Here is a 27,545-nt window from a genome sequence, read left to right on the forward strand (position 1 = left end):
TAAAATCTCTGTCTAGAACTTCAATCTTAAAGAAATTTCAACAAAAATAAGAACCCAGTTCGGTCTTTTCAATCCAGAATTTCAATCTTGAAGAAATTTCAATAAAAATCAAGAACCCAGTTCTTTTCCAAATTTTACCTCACCAAATTCGCTCTCAAAGAGTTGCAAAGTAGTCCAACTGAACCAAATCTCTAGGTTGAAGCTTCTAATTTCAATAGTACCCTCTCGAATTTGAGCACGATTCTTTCATAAATTTTCAGATCTGAAAAGCTTCTAACTCCCTCAACCTAATTTTGGTTTGGATATCAAAATCTTGACTTCACAACAAACTTAGGAGAGGTGGCCACTAGAGTGGAGAGAAGAAGAGGAGAAAATCTAGAAGAGATGAGTGAAGATTGTTTGTGTTAAACATTGAAACTTTTATTTCAAGATATATACAATATGGGCCTCAGCGTGTAAAATTCCAAAATATGGGCTCTTTATGGTTATAGAACTGGGTCGGGTGATATACAGTGTAATTGTTCCATAATAAAATAACATAACATAACATAAAATAACATAAAATAACAAAATAACAACAATATAAGAAATATAGGAAATACGAAAAAGATGAAAGGTATAATAATATCCAGCAGATAAAATCCTGCATCAGTAACAACAATTATCATTTTCTTGTACTTGCATACTTTTGTTTTTAACTTTTACTTTATTACTCAAACAAATTTTTTAATACCAACATTTATGTGATTGTTTAAAAACATAATACTTATTGAGATAGAGTACACGCGCAACGCGTGTGCTGAGAAACTAGTATATATATAAATGAGAGTGCTATTAGCGAAGTGCTTCCATTGGTGTTACACTGATGATACTGGAATTTCTTGAATTGATGTTTAAAAAAGGGCTGTTCAATAGACTAAGCTCCTCTTATGCGCAGGGTTTAGAGTTAAACCAATATATAAAAAGCTATTAGCATTTAGCCACTCACAAGAAAAATATTTGGACCAAAAACACCCTCAACACAGACACAAGAAACAACTATAGCAATAGGTACTGGAATTCAAAGACTTGATAAGGTGAACCCTACTATAATATGTTGGGGTTCAAAAATTTGCTGAATTTTTAAACCCCAGGAACATATCATGGGTTCAATCCTTATAGCTTCAAACTCCAGCAATGATTCCTAGAGTTTAAACATTGTCTAGTTTGAACCCCAGCAATTATTCTCCGATTTGAGTTCGCTGATTTTAGAGCAAGCAGGCTAGAGCAATTACAGAGAACTGACAAGCCATAGCCTATAAGAGAACTTGCCCAGGCCAAAGAATGTTTGCCCATGAACAGCAATTATCTGCATTTTCCCACAGAGAAATAGCGCTAATACAAATAGCGTGTCTAATGCAGTGTAGAATTTTTGGCGTTAAATTTTAGAACTTTTGGCACTTGGGAAGAGCACTATTAACTTCAAACACCATAATTAACAGGCTATGTTATTACTTTTCCATGTTCAAGTCAACTTATGCACGCTTCGACTATTCCACCTAGTAATTGTCACCTTCCACGAACAAAAATACCAAATAACGACCGAAGTTACCTCTGTGATCAGCATTGCAAACCTCATTGTTTCAAAACTAAACCTTACGTCCTCATAAGATCAGAATTATATCTGCAACTAATCCAGGATGACAGTTCCTACTGTTAATTTTGTTTATTAGTTCTGGTTGAAGATAATGGAACAAGAGTCAAATAGTGTCCTTTCCTGAGAACCCAAATATGGAAAAAAGTTGGAGCAAAGGGAAAGAAAGAAGTTATAAGCAAATATACTAAAGTTCTATGGTGGCTACAAAAAAACAAAACGATGGCGCATAATACTTCGAAAATCAATCCTCCAAAAAAAAAAAAAGAGCAAGTTGTACTACGGTTTATTGCAGCTACATGACTTGCTATCTACAAAACATTTGGACCAGTCGCCTCAACTACAAAAAGCTTTCTGACAAAACAACTAAGTAGTTTTCGCTCAACTGATATTAGTGCCCCTAAAGAACGAAACTTACTTATATTGCTTCTCTCTAACGGCATTACCGTTGTTATGGCTGCCTCGAATCACTGTTCAACAACAGTCACTTGTTCAAACTCAATAAGGGACAGATTGTTGTCTTCCTTGACAGAGAAACTAGCAGGTTCAGTAACTTCAATACGTCCCCATCTGTCCACTGCAAGTCTCATCGATCCCTTGAACATGTCAATTTTGGCATTGCGCAAAATTACAGTAGCACCTTCTGTCATCATGTCAACTGAAAAAGAAATCCCCAAGTTAATAAAAGGAAAAGGTAAAGAGACACAATGAAATCCAAACACAATCCACGGAAGCAGTGGAAAAAAAATTTAGAGAGATTCAAGATACACTAATTGATTTTAACCTATAATGTGTAAGATACATGTTACTTGACAGCAAAGTCTTGATAATTTCAAAAGTAATCACCAAAATAATTACTAAATAGATACCAGCTTTCCAGAATGAAGGAGCCTATGAATCCAAATTACAGCCATCACATGAAGGTATCAGCTCAAGAAAAGAAAGAGATGGGAAGAAAAACCTAAGTTGATCTGACATGGCAGTTTAGGAACCGCATTCGTGTCGATACGACACTGGATGGGTGTAGATATGGAATTCGTACCGGATATGGTCAAACAATTTTGGGTACTTTGACCATGACGGACGAAACAATTCGAGACAAGATACAGTAACTAAAACTAGGGAAGAAAATAACATACCTTATCTAAATCAATCATTTACTTACCTACAAAGATAATAAAAAATAAATCCACACTTTACAAGTTATACGTAAATATTCCTCAAAATTTCTCATAATATATATATTTTTATATTTTTGTTTTTTGAGTTATTTTTGGCCGGATTCCCGCACCCGTATCCGTACTAGGATCCGTATCCCCAAATCTTAGAAATTACATCCCGAAAGATCCGACTCTAGATCCGCACCCCCCATGGGACTCCCGCACCCTTGTCCAAGCAACTTAGAAAATAACATCATCGCCGAATTGGCCGAGCAAATCAGGAAAGCTGAATATGAAGGCAGTGAAAAGAAGAACCTCCCTGACTAAATATTTAATTTCACAATTCTCCTTCCTTCGAAAATTTATATGATGCTTACAAGATGCAGAAACAGATAGAAAGTCAGCTTCCAGAAGACTGAGCTTAGTTTGCTAAATTTTGAAAGAAGCCAAGCATGGCTGGGATCGCACAGCCAACTACATGAAAGAAACTTAAGCAATGATTCCCTAATATATCTGATAACATACAGTTCATCCAGTAAAGACATGTAACATACCAATAAGTGAATGATATCTGCACTTGGTGGCTTGCCTTGATTACTTATGCAAAGTCATTTGCAGGGAAGATCATCGAGACTTCCTTTTATCTGTTTCTTCCACTATTTGGAAACTGAAAATGAAGATTTTACCTCACAAGACTAGAGACGTAATTAAGGTTTACAGAATAGTGGGATTCTTTTTTTTTAATAATCAGGAAGTTATTTGCTTTTAATGACTCCAAGATTGAGCTATTCAGAAGAATAGCATGTTGAATTACTTGTAAAAAGGAAGAAAAAGAATAACATGTTGAATGCCGACTGATTGCCTGATTGACTCACAGTCCAGTCAGGTAAAATCTCAGCCTCAAAACTGCAACGGCAGCTAAGTTTCAGGTATGTCTCAACTCTCAAATATTCAAAAATATCATAACAAGTTTATCAGTTAAAATCAGTCGAAAATAAAAGAATCAGATTTAATTGCTTTGAATCTAACCAAAATAGCAACGAAAGCAAATGATCCATTAGGGATACCAATTAGTTTGAGTTGCCAATTAGTTGTTGTTACACTTACATCAGATATAGGTAAAGAGAATAAGTTTGAGATATAAAGAACCTCTAGTTTTTCAGAACCCCCAACTTACCTTAGAGAGAGACTAAATTTGGAATGTAGCAGCTCAAATAGAGCAGAATATGTATAGAGGATTCATATTGCCCAACCCCAACTTGTCTGGGCTGGAGGCATAGATTGATTGCTTGAATCAAAATAACAATGGTTTGGATAATTTTCCCATATTTCCAAAGAAAATTGAACTAGGATCAAGAATCAAAATAAGGGATATTGAACTCTATTTTTCTCCTATTTATGTACCGTAGATCGGCAAGATCTGAACCTAATCCAACAGTCATTAAACCGTGGCAGAATAACTAAAGAGCAAAAGTTTCTCCTATTGTTTCCCTTCATGATCCTACTTTTGGAAACGCAAAATGGTAAACACCAGAGAACTTAACTTGTCTAAATTTGACGATCAGCTAGAGCTATGAACTGTATTCCAGCAAACATGTTAGTCCCTAGGGTTCACTCCCCTCGACTCACATAATACATAGTAACAGTCTAACACTAAACATGCTAGACCATGTGTCTAGAGGACAAAAAAATCTTTTACATGAGCAATTCTTGCCAAGTACTAACCATAAAGCTATTCACATATTGGAAGGTGGACCCAGTATCAACAGGTGAGAGAGCAATTAATATGAACATGCTCCTAGGGGCCGTTTCAAAATTTCTCATGACTTTAATAGTTAGCCAAACCTCAAATCATGCCGAGGTCCAGTACCTAATCTGATCAGCTCTTCATCCCAAAGCTAAGATTGTCTCATGAAAAAGCCTTTTGAAGTAGACAAAACTAGAAAATAGCAATCTGATTCTGTTTTGCTGCTTTGACCGGTATCAATCCGGCCTAATATACCAGAAGTCTTTACAATCATATAATCTTGGATCCTAAAGAGTAAGGAGGGTACAAAAGCTTAAGCATGGACCACAACCAGAGGCGGATCTAGGATTTAGATGTTGCGGGTGCCACATTATTTTGAACATAGACATATTCATTTATATGGTCCAAATAGAATATATTTATACGGTCCAAATAGAGTAAATATTCAGTCTGTTTGATCACCTTTGTGCTTCCGCTCAGACAAATCAATTAAATGAAAAATGTACTAATTATGACAACTTGACGCAATAAGGGTTTTTTTCCTGATGGGAGAGAAGATAATTGGAAGAAGAAAATTAATTTTTTATATATATACACACACACACGAAGTTTCTTTGCAAAATGTTCGTTGGCTTTTTTATCCTTTAAAATAAATTCATATTGAATGAAATTATTATCAATTTTTTTGAATATTTAGAACTTTAAGATTCAATAAAAGTATGGTTATTAAATCTTTCTTCATTTGAGTAGAAAGTCCTAATGTGTAGGACTTTAAGTTCCAATAAGCTTATATAAATTATTTTCTTATTTAAATTATGTAACATAATTATAATACCTTTCATGTTAATTTTTCTAATATCTATATCAATTGTAAGAGAATATAAATTGATAATAAGAAAGAATCATGAACTACCTGATACGGTGATACTCCTACTAATAAATATGAAGGAGTCCTTGAGTAACTCAAATTAAAACTTTTAAAAAAAAACAAGAAAGAAAGAAAGCAGTGAAGTGTAGTTTAGGGTACTCTAATAATTGTAGTCAAACTGTTGTCTATTTGATACAGCAAGCCAAAACATTAAAATTAACACAAGACTGATTCGATCTCTCGCCGTAAGGAGGACACTTTGAGCTTCTACCACTGGCACCTTAGGGACTTTTGTTACTCCGGGTGGCAACTCTTTTATTTAACTTATTTCGGCCATACATATATACATGGAATTTCTACCGAAGCTTGAGGGTGGCGTACCACCCCCTCGGGCCTCAATAGATCCGACCCTGACCACAGCGTAGATCACAGAAATATGTGCCTCTAGAACAACTCCAAGGAAGATTATAGAAGAACACAGATATTATCACCCTAAGAGATTTTCTGATTTTTACCAAGTGCTAGTATCTTAGACAGTAGACACCATAAGAGCTGACAGTCTGAGACTTCGACAACATGGCCTTAAAAACAAACGCAAAAGCGTGGTGATTGGAAAATTACCAACTATTATTCCCTACGCTTAGCATTAAGCATTAGATCACACCCTATTCAAGTACCTGTTCTCCCCCCCCCCCCAAAACAGCATTAGCACATCAAGTTCCCAGCAGGAATGTATGATAAGACCATAAAAAGCACGAAAACTTAGACCAATTAGATCCCTTACTTAGTTAATTAATATTAAAGGTACAATCTTTACTACCCTTATCCCCTTATTATCCAGATTAATCTTTTATTTTACAACCAATGAATCCCTGAGAGCAAGCTAATGCACGTCTGGAAATTTGGGGGATACCCTTCTGGCCTTCTCCATATTATACAGATTAATCTCAAAGGGACATAATAGGCAATAGGATTCTCTCCTTTTACAGGTAAATACTAAATTCAATACCTTGATCATTTCTAGCAGTGAAAATGATCATTCCAGTTTCATCACCAACCAAGCATTCAGCTAATCGCATCTGGCGGCTTTGATTTCCCCTTGGCACTACCGTTTTTGTATTAACCACCTTCACCGTAAGATTTAGGCCTGTAGCCATTGGTCTAAGCTGATCAACCTTAGTGAAAACTGGCTGCTGCTTCTTTGGTTCACCCATTTTTTTATTTTATACCTAACAAAAACTCAAAAAGATCAAATTTTTACGCATACCCAATCAAGAAATTGAAAAATAGACTCGAACACATTCAAAAAATACAACAGGTCAAAGAAAAACCAAATCTCGGTCAATAAACCACCGCAGAAAGATGCCGAGAAAACAGAAAAAATGCGAAGAAATTTTATTATTTTGAAGAAATAATAGAAGAGATTTGAGTTTTGGTTTACCTGAATTGCAGAGGAAATTGAGATCTGAGTATTCTTCTGGAGATTCAGAATGGAAGTAGGAAAACACAATGGAGACCTCAGGCTTGGGACTTTGGTTTTGACGAGAGGACTAAATATCAGTTTGCTCCCGGAAATTGTTGAAAAGTTCTAATATGCCCCCTAAGAAAATAGTGTTCTACAATTAGTCCTCAACAAATAGTTTTAATATACCCGCTTTGGAGGCCGACTAGATCTTGATTCGTGCCGAAAAGTTTCACATTAGGGGTAAATTGTTACCTAATAAAGGCGATTTCATACAGCAACTCTTTTTTTTTGCATTTATTAAATTCCAAATTAATTGGTCTGACTCTGCCATTTGGTATCAGAGTCCGATTCTGAAACTTGTGGGCACGATAATGGCGGAAGGCGCACGAATGAAGTTGGTGGATGAAAAGCTTGCAAAACACGATAAAGCGATGGAGGAACTGACAGCCACCTGTAAGGGACTGAATGAAACACGGATGGATATACGTAGAGCTCTTAGGCAGATCATGGATCGACTGACTGCGCTTGAGGAAGCACCTGCTAGAGTAGCTGACAATGCAAATTCTCTAGGCTATAGACTATTACCCAGGCCTGTGAGAGCAGCAGAAAATGTCAATCCACTTGGCAATAGATTGCTACCAGCACCTGGCTATGACACTACAACTAAAAGGATTCTAGGTTGGCCAATACCTCTTCCCAAATGGGAACTTCCGTGTTCGAAGGTGATGAACCTAAGGTTGGGCTTAGAAAATGTGAAAGGCATTTTAAATTTTATAGAACTGCTGAAAATATGAAGGTAGATGTTGTTGCTTTATACTTGAATTGTGTAGCTGAAATTTTGTATAATTCCCTCATTTTAAGTAGGGGAATAATAACTTGGGGGAAATTTAAAGATGAACTATGTATTAACTTTGGTGAAACCTTAATGGAAGACACTATAGAGGAATTCAATAAATTAAATCAAACTATATCAGTAAGAGAAGTTTCGGGAAAATTCGAAGACCTTAAGGCACAAATGATAATGAGGAACCATGTCTTAAATGAGTCTCACTTCTTATCTAGCTTTATGTGGTCCTTTAAGGAAAAAATCAAATAGACAATGAAACTGTCTAAACCTGCTTGAATGAAGCCATTGAGCAGGCTAGAATGCAAGGAAAAGCTATTGAGGTTGTGCATAGAAAGGACAGCTCGACTGGGATGGGTGCTTCACAAACTAGAGTTATAAATGCGAACAGAACCTTAAATACAATACCCAACAGAACTAGAGTCTATAGACTGAGCCCTGAGGTATATGAATATAGAAAGTCCAATCATTTGTGTTTTAAATATGGCGAAAAATATGCTCTTAGTCACCAGTACAAAACTAGACAACTAGAATATATAGTGAGTGAAGATTAAGATAGTCCTGCAACAGTGCTAATAGAATGTCACGACCCAAACTGGAGGGCCATGACTAACACCCGACCATACTTGCCGAGCACCAACGTACATTTCATCTAACCTTCATTATTATCTTTTAGGGCTGACGAGATCAATATAAATGGTAGACCTGAATCATGGACAACAAGCAACAAAATATGACGGCATGAACATACATAGCAGAGGATGACTAGACAATCAAGAAACTACATATAAGGTATGAGCTACCATGCTACCATGAAAGACTATATAACAAAAATCAACCGACAAGGCATACCAAACTATACATGAGTCGACACTTGTCTATGAGCCTCTAAAGGAACATAAGTGCTGCAACATAGCCGGAATAGGGCCCCGACATACCCATAATGTCTATAATAAAAATGCATACCAAGACCAAGGCAAGTCCGGAGAAGGGATCTCGCCAATCACCGCTGAACTGGACAGCCTACTGTGGTGGGGGAGCTGCACCTGCTTGTCTATCAGGACCTGCAGCACGACATGCAGCGTCCACAAATAAAAGGACGTAGTACAAATAAAGTACTGAGTATGTAAGGCAGGGAACCATAAATACGATCAATAATGTAAGCAAGGATAGAGAATATACAACCTGTAACATCTTAGTACCTCTGAGGGCTACTGACATGAAATGCATGATACATATGTATAAATACATAAACCTTTAAAACATTCGCCTTTGTAGGCATCATCATCATCATATCGTACTCGGCCATAATAGGCTCGGTAAAAAACGTACCCGACCATCATAAGGCTCGGTAGAATCGTACCCAGTCACGTGGAGCTCGGTAAAACCCAACTGATCAGTGGTTGCACAATAGGTGCCGTACCCGGCCAACTATAGCGTGGCTCGATAGAGTAAAATAGATACATATATATAATGCATGCTCGACTCATGGAATCACATTCTAAACCTTTCGGAGTGACGTAAGGTCGGTATCCTCTGTACACGTTATTAGGACTAACTCTTCACTATGAACCTTATAAGAATCAGGAAGTACCAACAACATTGATAACATAAGAATAAGAGAAGCAACATTAACATCAATCGTTCCATAAGAGGGAAAACAATATAAGTACTGCTAGCTTCTAAGAGTAGAGTATCTTGGAAGCTCGTTCATTACATTATGTACAATCGGAGTCGTGCAAAAGAAGGAAAGGGATAGCCTCACATACCTTGTATATACTTCCCCAATCTCAAGCTATGCAATTGTCAAAACCCCTTAGTCTACAATAAGAGAAACGATACTATCGTTATCATTTAAGCGTCATAACTATTATGTATCGACCACAACCTATTTTACGATGAAACGGACAGCACCTCCCCTATATATATGACCTCACACCATTCAAAACAATAACCAAACAGACCAAACAACATCAATAATAAACATATTGAGCCTTCTAAAATAGTCCACGCACAGCCTAATCACTCCATACATACGACGACCACCGTAGTTGTGTCAAATGACCCGGAAATGTTACGAATAACTATCATCCCACAACCCTAAATATATATGGTATTTCTCCACACCCTTCCTCCTCCAAAACTCCACAAAACAGTAGTAAAATACACAGCCCAACAGCAACGCAAAACAGTCCACAAAACAATAACATTACTACCAAGCCTTTCGATATATATTTCACAAGTTCTAGCTTCAATGGCTTAGCCGCAACTTGGATAATCTTAAATACATATAGAGTAAGAGGTTCCTTACCTTTATACAGAAAGAACAACTCCAATTTGACCTTAACTTTCCATGAAATATCCCTCCAATGCTGCCACAACAACAAAAAGCGAAACTAGCGATCAATTAGTGTTTTTTGGCACTAGAATCACATTAGAAGGCTTGAAATTACCTAGGATTGATATTAAGAATATGAGGGAGTATTTACAGAACATAAACCCTTTAAAACAACCTCCCACACGAGCTGGAACGACACAAAAATGAGCAACAACAAGAAGAACAAGAGACTTACTAGCGCCACAGAATTCCCAACACTTGATTTGTGTTGTTTGCCCTTTCTTTGGGTCTTGAATATTGAGAGAACCTTGAGAGGATGTTACTAGGGTTCTAAGGTCTGAAAATAGTGAGAAGAAATGACTTAAAACGGGTTGGAGGCATCCTATATAGGTCCAAATATCTTAAACCGCCTTAGTGGGCCCATAGAGAGGTGCTTGGCGCAGTCTCGCGAAAATACGAATATCTCTCTATTCCGAGATCGTATCGATGAACGGTTTAATGCGTTGGAAACTAAACTCATATATATTTAATTTGGTTGGTAGATCACCCCGTAATTCCTTGTAAATTAGGAGAAAAGATTAGAAACATTTGACCTAATGTTTAAGTAAAATTATGAACCTAAGTTGTGACAACTTTTGTCGACTTTTGTTTCATAACTCGTTTGACTTCAAGACTTATGATACGGATATTATATGATTAAAATACCTTAATACATGACATCTTGAGTGTATTAAGCACCGCTAGATTTACCTGAAAATACGAGTTACAACATCCTTGATTCATTTAACTTCTAATACTTGTTAATCACCCTTATACACTCTTGTATCACTTAAGACCAATAGGATTGACTTCTTATCATTTCAAAGATAATTCTTTCTTGGATTTATGTTAACTAATATATGGCATGAACTAACACATATGGATATGGGTTGTAACACCCTCCCCCCTTAGGAACATTTGTCCTCGAATGTAAAGGTTCATGGGGAGTTTAAATCATTGTGGATTCCAATGGAAATTTCCGATCAATTTTCTCCTATAAAATGGTCACTAGCAAAACTTGCAAGCAATTAAGCCCAACATATGGCTTCACAAGGCTACACAAAGAATTATGCATATTTATATTATCTACATATCACCATTTTGTATTAATGAGGAGTATTCTCAAATTATTGCTTACCTCATAGAGCCGTTTCACCTTCCAATGTATCATGTCTTCCACCAGCATCCTTGTTATCTTCATTCTGGAATAGGTAAGGGTATTTAGACTTCATCTCCTCTTCTGCTTCCCATGTCATTTCTTCCATATTTTTGTTCCTCCACAATACTTTGACGGAAGCTACATCTTTCGTTCTCAGCTTGCGGACTTGTCGATCTAATATCGCCACTGGCACTTCTTCATATGATAGGTCCTCTGTAACTTGTACATCTTTGATAGGGACAACTCGATAAGGGTCTCTAATACATTTCCTCAACATAGATACATGGAATACCGAGTGGACAAATTCCAATTCGGATGGCAATTCTAACTCATAAGCAACCTGTCCAATCCGTCGAAGAATTTTATATGGCCCGATATACCTTGGACTCAGCTTACGTTTCTTCCCAAAACGCAAATACCCTTCATTGGTGAGATCCTCAGGAAAACCCAATCACCAACCTCAAACTCCAGATCACGACGTCGGACATCGGAATAAGATTTTTGCCCGCTTTGTGCCGTCCTCAATCGCTCCTATATCACTTTCACCTTCTCAATAGCTTGGTGAATCAAATCTGGACCATATAATTTTGTTTCACCGACTTCGAACCATCTAACTGGTGATCTACATCTTCTCCCGTATAGTGCCTCGTATGGGGCCATTTTAATACTGGAATGGTAGCTATTATTGTAGGCGAATTCTATGAGTGGAAGATGGTCATCCCAATTCCCCTTAAAATCTAGAACACATGCTCGTAGCATATCTTCCAGTGTCTGAATGGTACGTTCAGCCTGTCCGTCAGTCTGCAGATGAAATGCAGTGTTGAGATTTACTTGTGTGCCTAAACCCTTCTAGAAAGACCTCCAAAAGTTAGCCATAAATTGAGCTCCTCGGTCTGATATAATAGATACCGGCACACCATGAAGCCTAACAATCTCTTTGATATACAACTTCGCATAATCTTCAGTCGTGTAAGTTGTCTTAACTGGTAGAAAATGGGCACATTTTGTAAGTCGATCAATTATCACCCAGATGGAGTCAAACTTATGATAAGAGCGAGTAATCCAATAATGAAGTCCATATTAATCACCTCCCATTTCCAGGTCGGAATCTCTATATTCTGAAGCAATCCACCGGGTTTCTGATATTCTATCTTTACTTGTTGACAATTGGGACACTGGGCTACAAATTCTGCAATAGACTTCTTCATATTATCCCACCAATACTACTCCTTGACATCATGATACATCTTTGTCGAGCCGGGATGGATGGAATATCGGGATTGATGAATCTCATTCATAATCTTCTCTCGCAACCCTGCCACATTAGGCACACACAATCGGCTCTGGTATCTCAGTGCCCCATCTTTTCCGATCCCAAAAGCCATACTTTTACACTGTTGAATGCTTTCTCTTAATCGTACTAAGATAGGATCTTCATATTGTCGTGCTTTTACCTCGGCTACCAAAGATGATTCTGATGTATTCTGTACAGTAACACCTCCGTCATCAGAGTCTAACAATCTGATTCTCATGTTGGCTAGCTGACGAAGCTCTTTAGTCAACCCCTATCTACCTGCCTCAATATGTACTAAACTTCCCATTGATTTACGGCTGAGAGCGTCTGCCACAACATTGGCTTTACCGGGATGATACAATATCTCGACGTCGTAGTCTTTCAATAATTCAAGCCACCTACGCTGCCTCAAATTCAACTCTTTCTGCTTGAAGATGTATTGTAAACTCTTGTGATCTATGTAGATGTCAACATGGACGTCGTATAAGTAGTGCCGCCATATCTTCAAAACATATATTACTGCAGCCAATTCCAAATCATGGGTTGGATAATTCTTTTCATGCTTCTTCAATTGTCTTGATGCATAAGCAATCACCTTCCCACGCTGCATCAATACGCACCCCAAACCTATACCTGAGGCATCACAATATACCACATAACCTTCTATTCCTTCGGGGAGAGTGAGCACTGGTGCGGATGTCAACCGATTTTTTAGCTCCTGAAAACTACGTTCGCAAGTGTCAGACCACTGGAATTTGGTAGCTTTCTGTGTTAACTTAGTCAATGGTGATGATATAGAGGAAAACCCTTCAACAAACCGCCTATAATATCCTGCTAGCCCTAGGAAACTGCGGACTTTTGATGGTGTTGTAGGTCTCGGCCAATTCTTTACTGCATCGATCTTCTGAGTGTCGACACTAATACCCTCATCAGATATCACATGGCCAAGGAATACTACTGAGTTCAGCCAGAATTCACATTTGGAGAGCTTAGCATATAACTTACTATCCTGAAGCGTCTGTAATACTATCCGCAAGTGGCCCGCATGTTCCGCCTCCGAACGAGAATATACTAGAATGTCATCAATTAATACAATCACGAACACATCAAGATAGGGCCTAAATATAGTATTCATGAGATCCATAAAAGCTGCTGGGGCATTTGTTAGCCCGAACGACATCACCAAGAACTCAAAGTGCCCATATCTTGTCCGGAAGGCCATCTTTGGAATATCCTTCTCCTTAACCCTCACCTGATGATACCTTGAACGTAAATCAATCTTAGAGAAATACTTGGCACCCTGGAGTTGGTCAAACAGGTCATCAATTCTTGGAAGTGGATACTTGTTCTTTATAGTAAACTTATTCAACTGTCGATAGTCGATACACATCCGTAACGACCCGTCTTTCTTCCGCACGAATAGGACTGGCACACCCCAAGGTGAAGTGCTAGGCCTAATGAAGCCCTTATACAGCAAGTCCTTCAACTGCACCTTCAACTCTCACAACTCTGCCGGGGCCATTCTGTATGGAGGGATAGAGATCGGTTGAGTGTCAGGCAACACATCAATGCTAAACTCAATCTCCCTTTCAGGAGGAAGGCCTGGGAGTTCATCTGGGAAAACATCGGGAAATTTGTTGACCACGGGGATTGATTGTAGAGTAGGCGGCTTCGCCTCCGCATACCTAACGTGAACGAGATTATAAATGTAACCTTTTGAGATCATTTTCCTTGCCTTAAGATAGGAAATAAACCTACATTTCGGTGTAGCAATGTTCCCTTTCCATTCAATGACGGGTTCACCCGAAAATTGGAACCTAACCATCTTCGTACGACAATCAACATTTGCATAGCATGAGGCCATCCAATCTATTCCCATTATCATATCAAAATCAACCATTTCTAACTCAAATAAATTTGCCGAGGTTTGACGACTACAAATCATCACAATGTAACCTCTATATACCCTTCTAGCAATCACAGAATCTCCTATCGGAGTAGATACCGCAAGGGGTTTACTTATCAATTCAGGTTTAATGCCAAACTTATTAGCCACAAAGGGTGTAACATATGATAATGTAGATCCCGGATCAATCAGCGCATATACATCATAAGAAAACACAGATATAATACCTGTAACAACATCTGGAGACAACTCGAGATCCTGTCGACCTACTAGAGCATAGGTTCAATTTTGAGCACCACTCGAACTCGACACTGCACCTCTACCCCTACCACGACCTGTCGACTGCTGAAAACCCCGTGCTGGAGGTCGAACTGATGAGGAAGAACCAGACATAGATCTAGTCGGCTGAGCCACACCATCACCTCCTCTGTTAGGACAATCCCGCATCATATGGCCAGGCTGTCCGCACGAATAGCACGCATCAGAACCTCGACGACACAGTCCAAAGTGGGTCTTTCCGCACTGATCACAATGTGGTGTTGGGGGTCTCATCTGACTAGTATCCCTATGATGTTGCGAGCTAGATGCCCGCGAACTCTGACCTGGACCAGAATAGGATCGATCATATCGAGGCCTCTGAAACTATGGAGGAGCACTATCTACAGGTGGCGCCGAACTCCTCGAAAATTGTGGCTTGACGCTGCCTCTGAAGTCATCAGAATACCCTGCAAATCTTGCCCTCTTATGCTGGCCCCTATCCTGCTCCCTAACTGCCCTCTGCTGGCGCTTACGATCCTCTAGGGTCTGGGCATAAGCTTGAATACAGGAAATATCCATGCCCTCCACTAAAGAGGCTATCGTACACTCATTTATCAGATGTGGTCCCAACCCATTCACGAACATATGCACCCTATCACTCATCTCGGCCACCATATGGGGAGCATACCTTTCCAAAGAATCAAACTGCATACTGTACTCTCGCCACTCATATTACCTTGTCTAAGTTTCAAGAACTTATTAGCTCTAGCTCGTCGTATCTCAACTGGCAAGTAGTGATGAAGAAAGGCCTCAGAAAATTCCTTCCACACAGTTGGAGGAGCGTTCGGACCCCTGGATCTCTCCCAACTATCATACCAGAGAACCGCTAAATCCTGTAGCCGATAAGAAGCCAACTCTAATGCATCTATATCACTAACATGCATAACCCGCAGTGTACGATGAACCTGGTCAATAAAAGTCTGTGGGTCCTCCTTGGGGTCTGATCCGGTAAACACCAGAGGGTCTAAATTAATAAAATCACGAACTCTCGTACTAACTGGTTTCTCAACAGCGCCTGTATTTTGCCTCTGAGCTTGAGCAGCTACCAAGCTAGTCAATAACTGTAAAGCACTCTGCATATCCTGGTCTGTAGTGCTAGACGGAGGAACTGGAGGTGCTGGGTGCCTCCTAATATCCTTTGGAGGAGACGGGGTAGATGAGGTATGAGACGGCATCTCACTCTGAGCCTCACTTTGGCCTGCTCTGGCTTAGGGCACCTGACTGGTACCCTCTCCCGCACCTGTATCAAGCCGTCTACTAATTGTTTGCTTCCTAGTCGAAGGCATCACTAAAAGAAAACAAGGTGAATATTAGAGACGAACACTTACGACTCAACTCTATACACGATCTAGATTCAGGAAGAAGGTAACAACCCTAGATGTCATGTAGCCTCCTGATTATAAATATGGCGCGCTACACATCCATAATCAAGACTCTACTAGACATGGCTCATAGACAATCCCTAGGACAGACTTGCTCTGATATCAAGTTTGTCACGACCCAAACTGGAGGGCCATGACTAGCACCCGACCATACTTGCCGAGCACCAACGTACATTTCATCTAACCTTCATTATTATCTTTTAGGGCTGACAAGATCAATATAAATGGTAGACCTGGATCATGGACAACCAGCAACAAAATATGACGGCATGAACATACATAGCAGGGGATGACCAGACAATCAAGAAACTACATATAAGGTATGAGCTACCATGCTACCATGAAAGACTATATAACAAAAACCAGCCGACAAGGCATACCAAACTATACATGAGTCGACACTTGTCTATTGAGCCTCTAAAGGAACATAAGTGCTGCAACATAGCCGGAACAGGGCCCCGACATACCCATAATGTCTATAACAAAAATGCATACCAAGACCAAGGCAAGTCCGGAGAAGGGATCTCGCCAATCACCGCTGAACTGGACAGCCTACTGTGGTGGGGGAGCTGCACCTGCCTGTCTATCAGGACATGCAGCACGACATGCAGCATCCACAAATAAAAAGACGTCAGTACGAATAAAGTACTGAGTATGTAAGGCAGGGAACCATAAATACGATCAATAATGTAAGCAAGGATAGAGAATATACAACCTGTAACATCTTAGTACCTCTGAGGGTTACTGACATGAAATGCATGATACATATGTATAAATACATAAACCTTTAAAACATTCGCCTTTGTGGGCATCATCATCATCATATCGTACCCGGCCATAACAAGATCGGTAAAAAATGTACCCGACCATCATAAGGCTCGGTAGAATCGTACCCGGCCACGTGGAGCTCGGTAAAACCTAACTGATCAGTGGTTGCACAATAGGTGCCGTACCCGGCCAACTATAGCGTGGCTCGGTAGAGTAAAATAGATATATATATATATAATGCATGCTCGACTCATGGAATCACATTCTAAACCTTTCGGAGTGACGTAAGGTCGGTATCCTCTGTACACGTTATTATGACTAACTCTTCACTATGAACCTTATAAGAATCAGGAAGTACCAACAACATTGATAACATAAGAATAAGAGAAGTAACATTAACATCAATCGTTCCATAAGAGGGAAAACAATGTAAGTACTGCTAGCTTCTAAGAGTAGAGTATCTTGGAAGCTCGTTCATTACATTATGTACAATCGGAGTCGTGCAAAAGAAGGAAAGGGATAGCCTCACATACCTTGTATATACTGCCCCAATCTCAAGCTATGCAATTGTCAAAACTCCTTTGTCTACAATAAGAGAAACGATACTATCGTTATCATTTAAGCGTCATAACTATTATGTATCGACCATAACATATTTTACGATGAAACGGACAGCACCTCCCCTATATATATGACTTCACACCATTCAAAACAATCACCAAACAGCCCAAACAACATCAATAGTAAACATATTGAGCCTTCCAAAATAGTCCACGCACAACCTAATCACTCCATACATACGACGACCACCGTAGTCGTGTCAAACGACCCGGAAATGTTATGAATAACTATCATCCCACAACCCTACATATATATGGTGTTTATCCACCCACAACCCTACATATATATGGTGTTTCTCCACACCCTTCCTCCTCCAAAACTCCACAAAACAGTAGTAAAATACACAGCCCAACAGCAACGCAAAACAGTCCACAAAACAATAACATTACTACCAAGCCTTTCGATATATATTTCACAAGTTCTAGCTTCAATGGCTTAGCCGCAACTTGGATAATCTTAAATACATACATATTAAGAGGTTCCTTACCATTATACAAAAATAACAACTCCAATTTGACCTTAACATTCCATGAAATATCCCTCTAATGCTGCCACAACAACAAAAAAGCGAAACTAGCGATCAATTAGTGTTTTTCGACACTAGAATCACTTTAGAAGGCTTGAAATCACCTAGGATTGATATTAAGAACATGAGGGAGTATTTACAGAACATAAACCCTTTAAAACAACCTCCCACACGAGCTGGAACGACACAAAAATGAGCAACAACAAGAAGAACAAGAGACTTACTAGCGCCACGGAATTCCCGACACTTGATTTGTGTTGTTTGCCCTTTTTTTGGGTCTTGAATCTTGAGAGAACCTTGAGAGGATGTTCCTAGGGTTCTAAGGTCTGAAAATAGTGAGAAGAAATGACTTAAAATGGGTTGGAGGCATCTTATATAGGTCCAAATATCTTAAACCACCTTAGTGGGCCCCATAGAGAGGTGCTTAGCGCAGTCTCGCAAAAATGCGAATATCTTTCTACTCCGAGATCGTATCGATGAACGGTTTAATGCGTTGGAGACTAGACTCATAGATCTTTAATTTTATTGGTAGATCACCCCGTAATTCCTTGTAAATTAGGAGAAAAGATTAGAAACATTTGATCTAATATTTAAGTAAAATTATGAACCTAAGTTGTGACAACTTTTGTCGACTTTTGTTTCATAACTCGTTTGACTTCAAGACTTATGATACGGATATTATATGATTAAAATACCTTAATACATGACCTCTTGAGTGTATTAAGAACCGCTAGATTTACCTGAAAATACGAGTTACAACATCCTTGATTCATTTAACTTCTAATACTTGTTAATCACCCTTATACACTCTTGTATCACTTAAGACCAATAGGATTGACTTCTTATCATTTCAAAGAAAATTGCTTCTTGGATTTATGTTAACTAATATATGGCATGAACTAACACATGTGGATATGGGTTGTAACATAAAACCACAGACTCAAGAGGAAGATTCTGCAATGGACAATATTGTCATTGAAGGTGAGATCCAATAGGAGGTTATAGAGGTTATATGCCTCAACACATTAGCTGGTAACAACTTAGGAGTAAACTTAATATTATTCAAAGGGGTTATCAAAAACAAAACTCTAGCAATTCTAGTGGTTTCTGGGAGCACTCTCAGCTTCATTCATGAACAAGCTGTGAAGAAAACTGGATATGCACCAGTTTATAGTCCACCAATAAGGGTGATTGTTGTAGATGGAAAATATGTGTTGTGCAATGCTTGTTGCATGGTATTCAGTTGGAAGGTGAGAGGAAATCATTTCAAGAAGACTTGAGGATCATCAACTTAGGTGGTTGTGGCTTGGTATTAGACAATGATTGGATGAAAAAGTACAACCCCACCAAGTTTGATCATGAGAAGAATACTGTGACAATTGGAAGAAAGGGCAACAAGAGTGTCTTACATTCCATTATTGAAGAAGGCAGACTAAATATGATCAATAATAGCTCCATAGTGATATTATTGATGAAGGGACACACACTTATGGCACATCTGTTTATGGTCAGTATAAGTCCATCACATGAGGAAGAAATATTTACCCTTATATAAAAGGTACTGAGTGACTATCAAGAAATTTGTGCAGAACCCAAAGGCGTACCTCTTGACAGGTCATTGGATAATCAAATTCCATTAAAACCTAGGGAAACTCCTGTCAGTTTGAGCCCTTACATATACAACTATTATCAAAAGGAAGTGTTGGAGAGACAAGTAACATATATGCTATTGAGTGGGATCATTCGGCCCAACCAATCACCATTCTCATCTCCAACCTTATTAGTGAAGAAAAAATATGGAACCTGGAGATTTTGTATGAATTATAGAGGGTTGAATGCCATTACAGTCAAATACAAATACCATATACTCATTATGGATGACTTGTTAGATGAATTATATGGGTTTGTGATTTTCTCTAAGGTGGATCTGAGGGCTGGATACCACCAAATCAAAATGAAGGAAGAAGATGTTTTCAAGATTGCATTCAGGACACATTGTAAGCACGTGATTTTTGCTTCACGGACAATCGCTCCAAAAGAAAATAAAAATAGTGGCAAAAGGCTTCGCTATACAATTTTTCGATCTTTCCATGACATGTGTTGTTAGTCGTTTGTGAGTCTGCCCATTTTGCATCCAGTCACTATCAAACAAAATACAAAACTATGTGTCGGTAAAAGAAAATTCAAAATATATATATATATGTGTGCATCGTTCGTTCTAGGTTTTTAGTTAACTTACTTAAATATTTTTTGTGATAATGGTGTTAAAATGTTACATTGTTGTTTAGTTTTAATTTCGTTGTTTTATTATCTATTATTTTTTTTTGTTTTAAAAGAAAAATGAAAAAAAAAATAAAGAAAGCAAAAGAGTGAAAGAAAACCGGTTTGGGCCAAAGAAGAAATGAAACAAAGCAGGCCCAAACCAGTACCAAAACCCAGTCCAAATCAGGCTGCCCCAACAGGACCCCCAAACGACGTCGCATCAGTACCCCTGATTAGAACCATTGATCTGACTCAAACGAACGGTCCCGATCAGGCCACTCGTTCGACCCCAAACGACGTCGTCTAAGGAAGGTGATCTGAGCCGTCCAACCCCTTGATCCAACGGACCTAGGCCATTCCCCTAAACCCGCCCAGTTTTGACCCGATCCAACCTTACCCGTTCTCACCCACTACCAAAACACAAACGACACCGTTTTCCCTAAGTGAATAGATCCTGGCCATAGGTCTCGTTTGATCCAACGGCCAGGATCTAAGCCCCTAGATCGTATATAAGCCTAACCCCTTACCCCCACGCCCCAAACCAAACCCCCTAGCCCCACTGTTCACCTTCGTCCCCGAACCCCCCTCCTCTCAAAACCTAAGAAACCTTAGGTTCCTCCTCTGTAACCCCGGCCACTCGGATTCCGATGACCACCAAAATAACATCCCCGATGCACCCAGCCACCCTGAACACGAATCCGTTAACCGCTCACCTCGAATCAACCCGTAGCCTCTCGAATCTTCAAACGAAGATTCGAGCAAAAACTAGATCTACACCGATTGACCCCAAACTCACACCACAGCCCCTACTGACCTCCCTCACCCCCTGAGTGGCTTTGGTTCCGTTCGAATCTGACTAGAATTGAACGGTTCCCAAATCGAACCTCAAGAGCCCTAGGATTCAGATCTATGGGTTTTGTTCGAATCAGTGGCAGGATCAGGGTCTAGCAGACTTTTACCAAAGTGTTCTCAGTTGAGAACACTTCGGTTAAAGTCCATTAGACCCCAAAATCACCTGGCCCGAGTTCGAATTTGAATCGATCTTAGTTTCATTTTTCTGAGGTATTTTTCCTTTTTCTTTTGCCCTCCTAAAATCTATCTGTCGTTCGTGTTCTAGTTTGTTTGTTCCGCGACTCATCTGTCCATGTGTGTACGTTTTAAGTTAATAATGAGTTGGTTGTTGGTTTATTGGTTGCTTGCTGTGTATTATAGCTTGTATAGTCATCTAAATAAGCGTCGTCAACTGAATTCACTTGAAAGGTGTTATAGCTTGTGTAGTCATCTAAATGAGTCTACATTTCAGTATTGGTTACTATGCCTGTTTCTTGTTGGCGCTACTTGTATCGGCATGACCAACTTGTACCCTTTAATTGACACCCTGTTTGCTTAAAGTTTGAATCATTGCCTGAATTTGGGCAGAGAATTGGCAATTAGCTTCAGAAATCTAACAAATCAGCCTGAAAACAGTTTGAGTTTAATTAGCTAGTAGTCAGGTATTGGCTGAAATTAGTGAGGTCTATATACTAACTATTAAGAGTTAGGGTAATACAGTAATATGCAAAGTGTAAGGGTAATCTTGGCATAAGGCAGGGTCTGATTAGGGGATAATTTCAGAATGTGTCAAGTGGTAATTAAAATAGGATTAAATTAATGCTAATGGGGGACCAGACCTAAGAGTATGGGAATTAATTGAATACTTAACTAAACCCATAACCCTTGATTAGAGTAATATAGACAGGGCATGGGGGCTGTTTAAGGATTCCAAGAAAGATGCCTTTAGACATGGGGAGTTAAGGGGTATGGGCAGTCTGCAAGTAGGAGGGAGGCAACTTAGCTGCCCTTGGTCATGTGGCTTATAAATAGGCCATTTGATAACTTAAACGAGGCTGGACATTTTCTTAGTCTTCAGAAAAGAAAAACAAGAAACAGAAAGTCTCAGAATATTGTAATCAAACACTGTCTGAAAATTACATAAGAGTTTATGTTGGTTTAGCTGTTTTGGCCAATCACTGTTAGTTGCCTGTTTGAGCTGCTTGTGGTTGTTGAATTGCTGGGGTGTTTACATTGAATACTCTGCTGTCTCTGCTGGTTCATACTCTGTTTCTGGGATTGTTGTTTGTTGCTCGACTACTCGGGAGCTTCATTTTTTGTTGGTTGATTTTGTTGCTGTGTTGTTGCTGTGTATCTGCTGTTGCTGTGTTTGTGGCATACTGCCCGACTGACTATTACTTTCTTCTGTTGTTCTCCATACCAGGTACACACCTAATACACTGTCAGATGTAATCGGAAAATTGAGGATGAATACAAAATGAGAAACTTGAAGAATGTCTTTTTATACATAGATTGTTGCATTAAATATCATGTAGTGTAGAAAAATGTTATTCTTGTTTGGATGCTGGAAGTAGTTTGCAAGCCTAGTTGATGTCAATGTAGGGTCTCGAATGATATTCGTATATGTATGCTGTTAGATAAAAGTGGTCTCAATGAATTAGTTTGCATCTCAGATTTAGTTTACTTTGCCATAGATGCTGTAACGTATGCCAAACATGAAACTGTACACAAGGGGTTAAGTTCGTCTTTTCTGATCAATGGTCCTATATAACTAACAAACCATCTGTTAAGACAAAAACATAAAATTTGTAACATAAATCTCATGAAGGTCGAGCCCAAACCGAAGCAAACCCAGTAGGCCCATATCGAACAAGCAGAGGCCCAGGTCTGGCCTATCACGCATGGGCTGGATTTGGGCCCGGGATTATTTGTTCGGCTGGCTGTATGTGCAGCCTCATTTCTGATTTTTTTTGCTTTTTTGAATGTCATTACAAACAACTTGCAAGCACCTAATTAATTAGGATTATCTACTATTTTCAATTGATAAAGACAAACACGACAAGAAACGTAGTTGTTATAGGATATCCTTTTAAAAATAAGAACGAGATGAGCCTCGATGAAAATAAACAAAACACGCAGATGCGGGGCCCTTGTTTAAATGTATATTATCAAAGCATTTAGGTTCCAGGACGGATTGTTTAGCAAATTTCACAACCCTCCTAAAATAATAATACGTTAGACTCTTTAGGACGCGCCTTAATAAATCTTACCTTCTCAAACTCGGGTGCGTATTTATGCGACCCAAATCCAATTCTCAACGGAGTCGAAAGGTGTTTCTAATCACGGGTACATTGATTGTGACGTGGTTCGAGATGCATGTCCATGACGTTGCAAATTCATTAAAAATAAGAACGAGACGAGCCTCGCCCAATAAACATACAAACTGCGGGGCCCTCAGCAAATATTTGCTTATTTGGACTTCGGGATGGACCGTTTAGTAAAATTCCACGGTCTTACCCAAAATAAATACGCTAGTTGCTTTAGGCGCGTCTTAAATAATTTATTTTTCATAAATGCGGGTGCACATTTATGTGATCCAAATCCAAATCTCAACCAAGTCGAAATATATCAATAACCACGGGTGCATTGATGTAACGTGGTTCGAGATATGTTTTCATGACGTTGCAAGTCCTATAAAAATAACAGTGAATGATAAAAGCGGTTAAAAGACAAAATTGGCACATAAGTTCATACTTGTATAAAACCAGATAATCAAGCCGAATATAACAATTGAGCGACCGTGCTAGAACCACGGAACTCGGGAATGCCTAACACCTTCTCCTGGGTTAACAGAATTCCTTATCCGAATTTCTGGTGCGCAGATTGTAATATGGAGTCATTATTTTCCTCGATTCGGGATTAAAATTGGTGACTTGGGACACCCTAAACCTCCCAAGTGGCGACTCTAAAATAAATAAACCAATCCCGTTTCGATTGTCCTTTAATTGGAAAAACTCCCCCACCCTCTCGGGCGCGGCAAAAGGAGGTGTGACAGCTCTGGCGACTCTGCTGGGGACCGTAACCCAGAACCACTGGTTCAGGGTTAAGAATTCGAGCTTGAAATAATTGTTATTATTTGGCTTTATTTATTATCTGGTTTTCTTTTTACGTGTTTGATCCTAATGTACTAAATGCTGCTTTTACTGCTTTGATATTATTTGGACTGTATATATAAACTGTGCCGAAACCCTTCTCTTCTCTCTTGAGGAGCGCACGCTGGTCGTGGCTTCTTTCTGTTAGTGTCATATGCCAAAATAGAACGAGGATTCGGAGGAGTTGCAAAATCGGATGGCCTTTTGGTTACCGGTACACAGCTCCCATCCTCGGCTCGAGTTGTCCGCTCGGGTAAGCCAGGTCTAGAACAAACACCTAGGCTTTACAGCTTAGCATAACATAGCTTCATGCCGGATCCCTAGTAGGAACGCTTATTTGAATCATGTGCATTTGACTTAGGGGACTCAGCACAGGGGCTGGGTCCGTCTAGGACAGGCAACCTGAGAATAAAGGCCATCCTGCTACATCCTGTTTGCTTTTACTTGTTTCAAGGCTTGCATGCTGACCGGTTTCTGAATATCGGAAATGTTTGGAAAGGGAAGAGGAATAACGGTTAAGGGGTTACTTATTTATTCTTGAAAAGTCACAAAAATGGTCAAAGCTCTGCCAAAATTTTGAAAAAAGAAAAAAAATGTGTGTCTTATTGATTTGTTTTAAAAGAAAAAAAGGAGTCTTTGATTCATTTTTAAGAGAAAAATAGGGTGTCCCCAAAATTCGATTTATGCCCGAACTACGTCAGTTTGATTCTCGCATGGTGCGGGATACGTAGGCAACCCCCATCGGGCTCAACTTGTTCTTTCAAAATAGAGGTACAAACCAAATAACGAAAGTTTTAAGGTAACATCGTACTTTTCAGAAACAACCAAAATTTCGTTTTTCTAGAAAATAGTGTGTCGATTTGTGTATTTGAGTCTAATGAGTCTGGATCTTCGCTTAATCACCCCAATAAACATGCAGAATGAGCATGAGTCCAAGTTTGCCGATGACAGTTAGAAGCAAAATCCCCCTGGAAGTGCGATTATGGTGGGAGGATTTGGAAAGGCCAGAGCAAGACAAGGTCAAACTGCACCTGGGGGGTTTGGTTGATTTGTTGAAAGTCAGGCCTCGGTGCGACATGATAAAGGCTTTGGTTACATTCTGGGATCCGGCCCACAACGTGTTCCGTTTCTCAGATTTTGAACTCACCCCAACCTTAGAGGAAATGGCGGGTTACATGGACGTCACTGAAGGTTTGAGACACAAATACCTGATCGCTCCAAGGGCTGTGAATTCACACAAATTCATGGATCTGTTGAAGATAAGCAAAGGAGTCCCATACGCTGAACTGGATAGAGGTTTTTCTACCCCACAATTCATATACCAGAGGTACGGGAGCATAGGAGGATTCAATGATCCAGAAAGCGGTGTTTGCAGCAGGGGAAATCTAGTAAAATGGAATGAGCATAGGCGGTTCGCTTTTATGGTGGCATTTTTGGGCCTTGTGGTGTTTCCCCGAAAAGATAGAAATATTGACCTAAAGGTGGCTGGAATCGTCAAAATCCTGATTACCAACGATAAAAGCATCCTTGCTCCCATGATAATGTCAGAAATATACCGAGCCCTCACGGCTTGTAAGGCTGGAGCAGACTTCTTCGAAGGGTGCAACTTGTTGTTACAGATGTGGATGATCGAGCACTTGTGTCACCACCCTCAGTATATGCGCTACATGTCTACAAATGGGGGCTGCATCAAGGGTTATAGCCTAAGGGTTTCAGGTTTCCGATCACCGGGAGGGTTTGAAGAATGGATATCCTATCTCCGGATCATCACCGCAGACCAAATAAACTGGACTTTGGGTTGGCTTTCTGTGGAAGAAATCATATACATGCCCGCCACTGGTCCTCACTTCCTCTTGATGGGACTCAGGGGTATTCAACCTTATGCCCCTTACAGGGTAATGAGGCAGTTAGGAAGATGCCAAGTACTACACCCGGACGAAGATCTCAGCACTTATGCAGTCGAGGTCAGCAGTGACGGCCAATTTCCTGAAAAGACAGTTCGTTGCATATGGAGTGAATGCCAGTACTTAACGGCGAATACCCGAGTAAATGATTTGTCTAGGGGTGAAGTCTCGCCGGCCTATATCACTTGGCAGAACAAGAAGAACATCGTAAAACGGCCAACCAAACGGCCTCACCTCCGAAATTTTGTTGAGTCATCGCAAGAACAATGGGACTGGCTCGCAAAAGAGGAAGGTTACCTGGTTGAAATTAGGAAGCTGAAGCGACAAATGGAAAGGATGGTATTCGAAAACAACATACAAGTCGCCCAAGAGCAGGCTGGAAAAGACAAGTTAGCCCAAGAAAACCAAACCCTGAGGGCCCGGCTTCGCCAAGCCAGTAAGAATAACATCGACCGACAGAGGCGTTGCTCCGACGAAAGATTGATAGCCAGTTTGAGAAATCAGGTCATCCAGAGCCAGGTAGAATTAGACCTATCAGAGGCTTGCATAACAAGGATGAGGGCCAAATGGGCAGAAGGTACAATGGCCCGGAGAAAGCGCCTACAGCAAGTCATGAGGAATTGTGAACTGAGCGTCAAAGCAGCAAAGGAAACAAATTCCGCTTTGCAAAAGCGGATCTTCAAGCAAACACAAGATGCCCAGGCCGACCGGAGACGCTATTACAATGCAATGACAAGGATGGAAAGGCAAATGGATATATTCCAGGATCAGCTCGCCGCCAATGCACAAACGCTAGGGTTAAAGAACCGACAGATAAGGCAATTGTTCGCAGAAAGGGACAACATTCGGGCAAGAATTGACTAAGTCGGGCATTACATATACCTAAAATGTTTGGCATGCGAGCAGACACCTCGGGAAAACCTCATTGCTTCCATCATGGGCTGCGTCCATCGGATTATGAACGAGTTGAAGGGCTTGCAAAGAGACCTTACACCTAGGGCCGCGAAAGGGCCGAAAGATGCCTCGTGGGTCCCTAAGTTGGAAAATTAGTTGTTGATCGAGTCCTGGTTGTTTTGTTTGTTGTTTCCCCAATAACCAAGTTTAAAACCATGGAGTCTGTACTATTGCTATTTTGTTTGAAGTAATGTGTAATAGCAAATTTTGATAATGAAATTAAGTGACTCCGGAAGAATTTCTATGTGTCTTTGCTTTGAGGCAGAACTACGCCTAGTCTGATTCACGCGGGGACGTGATACGTAGGCAATCCCCATAAGATTCGACCGCTTTTAATAAATAAAGAAAAAATGTAAATAAAATAAAACGCGGGG

General features: G+C 39.8%; 1 protein-coding gene across 1 annotated transcript; it reads right to left on the minus strand.

Moving 5' to 3' along the window:
• Window positions 1-1,793: 1,793 nt before the first annotated feature.
• On the minus strand, window positions 1,794-7,000 carry LOC107779172 (uncharacterized protein At4g28440-like). The gene is made up of 3 exons (XM_016599539.2): window positions 6,850-7,000; window positions 6,418-6,637; window positions 1,794-2,291 (listed from the first exon to the last, which is right to left on the minus strand). Exons 2-3 carry the CDS (start codon window positions 6,620-6,622, stop codon window positions 2,101-2,103), a joined length of 396 nt encoding a protein of 131 aa, XP_016455025.1. The 5' UTR covers window positions 6,623-6,637; window positions 6,850-7,000; the 3' UTR covers window positions 1,794-2,100.
• Window positions 7,001-27,545: the final 20,545 nt, after the last annotated feature.

The sequence above is a fragment of the Nicotiana tabacum genome, chromosome 20 (genome assembly GCF_000715075.1).
Source record: "Nicotiana tabacum cultivar K326 chromosome 20, ASM71507v2, whole genome shotgun sequence".
Lineage (NCBI taxonomy): Eukaryota > Viridiplantae > Streptophyta > Magnoliopsida > Solanales > Solanaceae > Nicotiana > Nicotiana tabacum.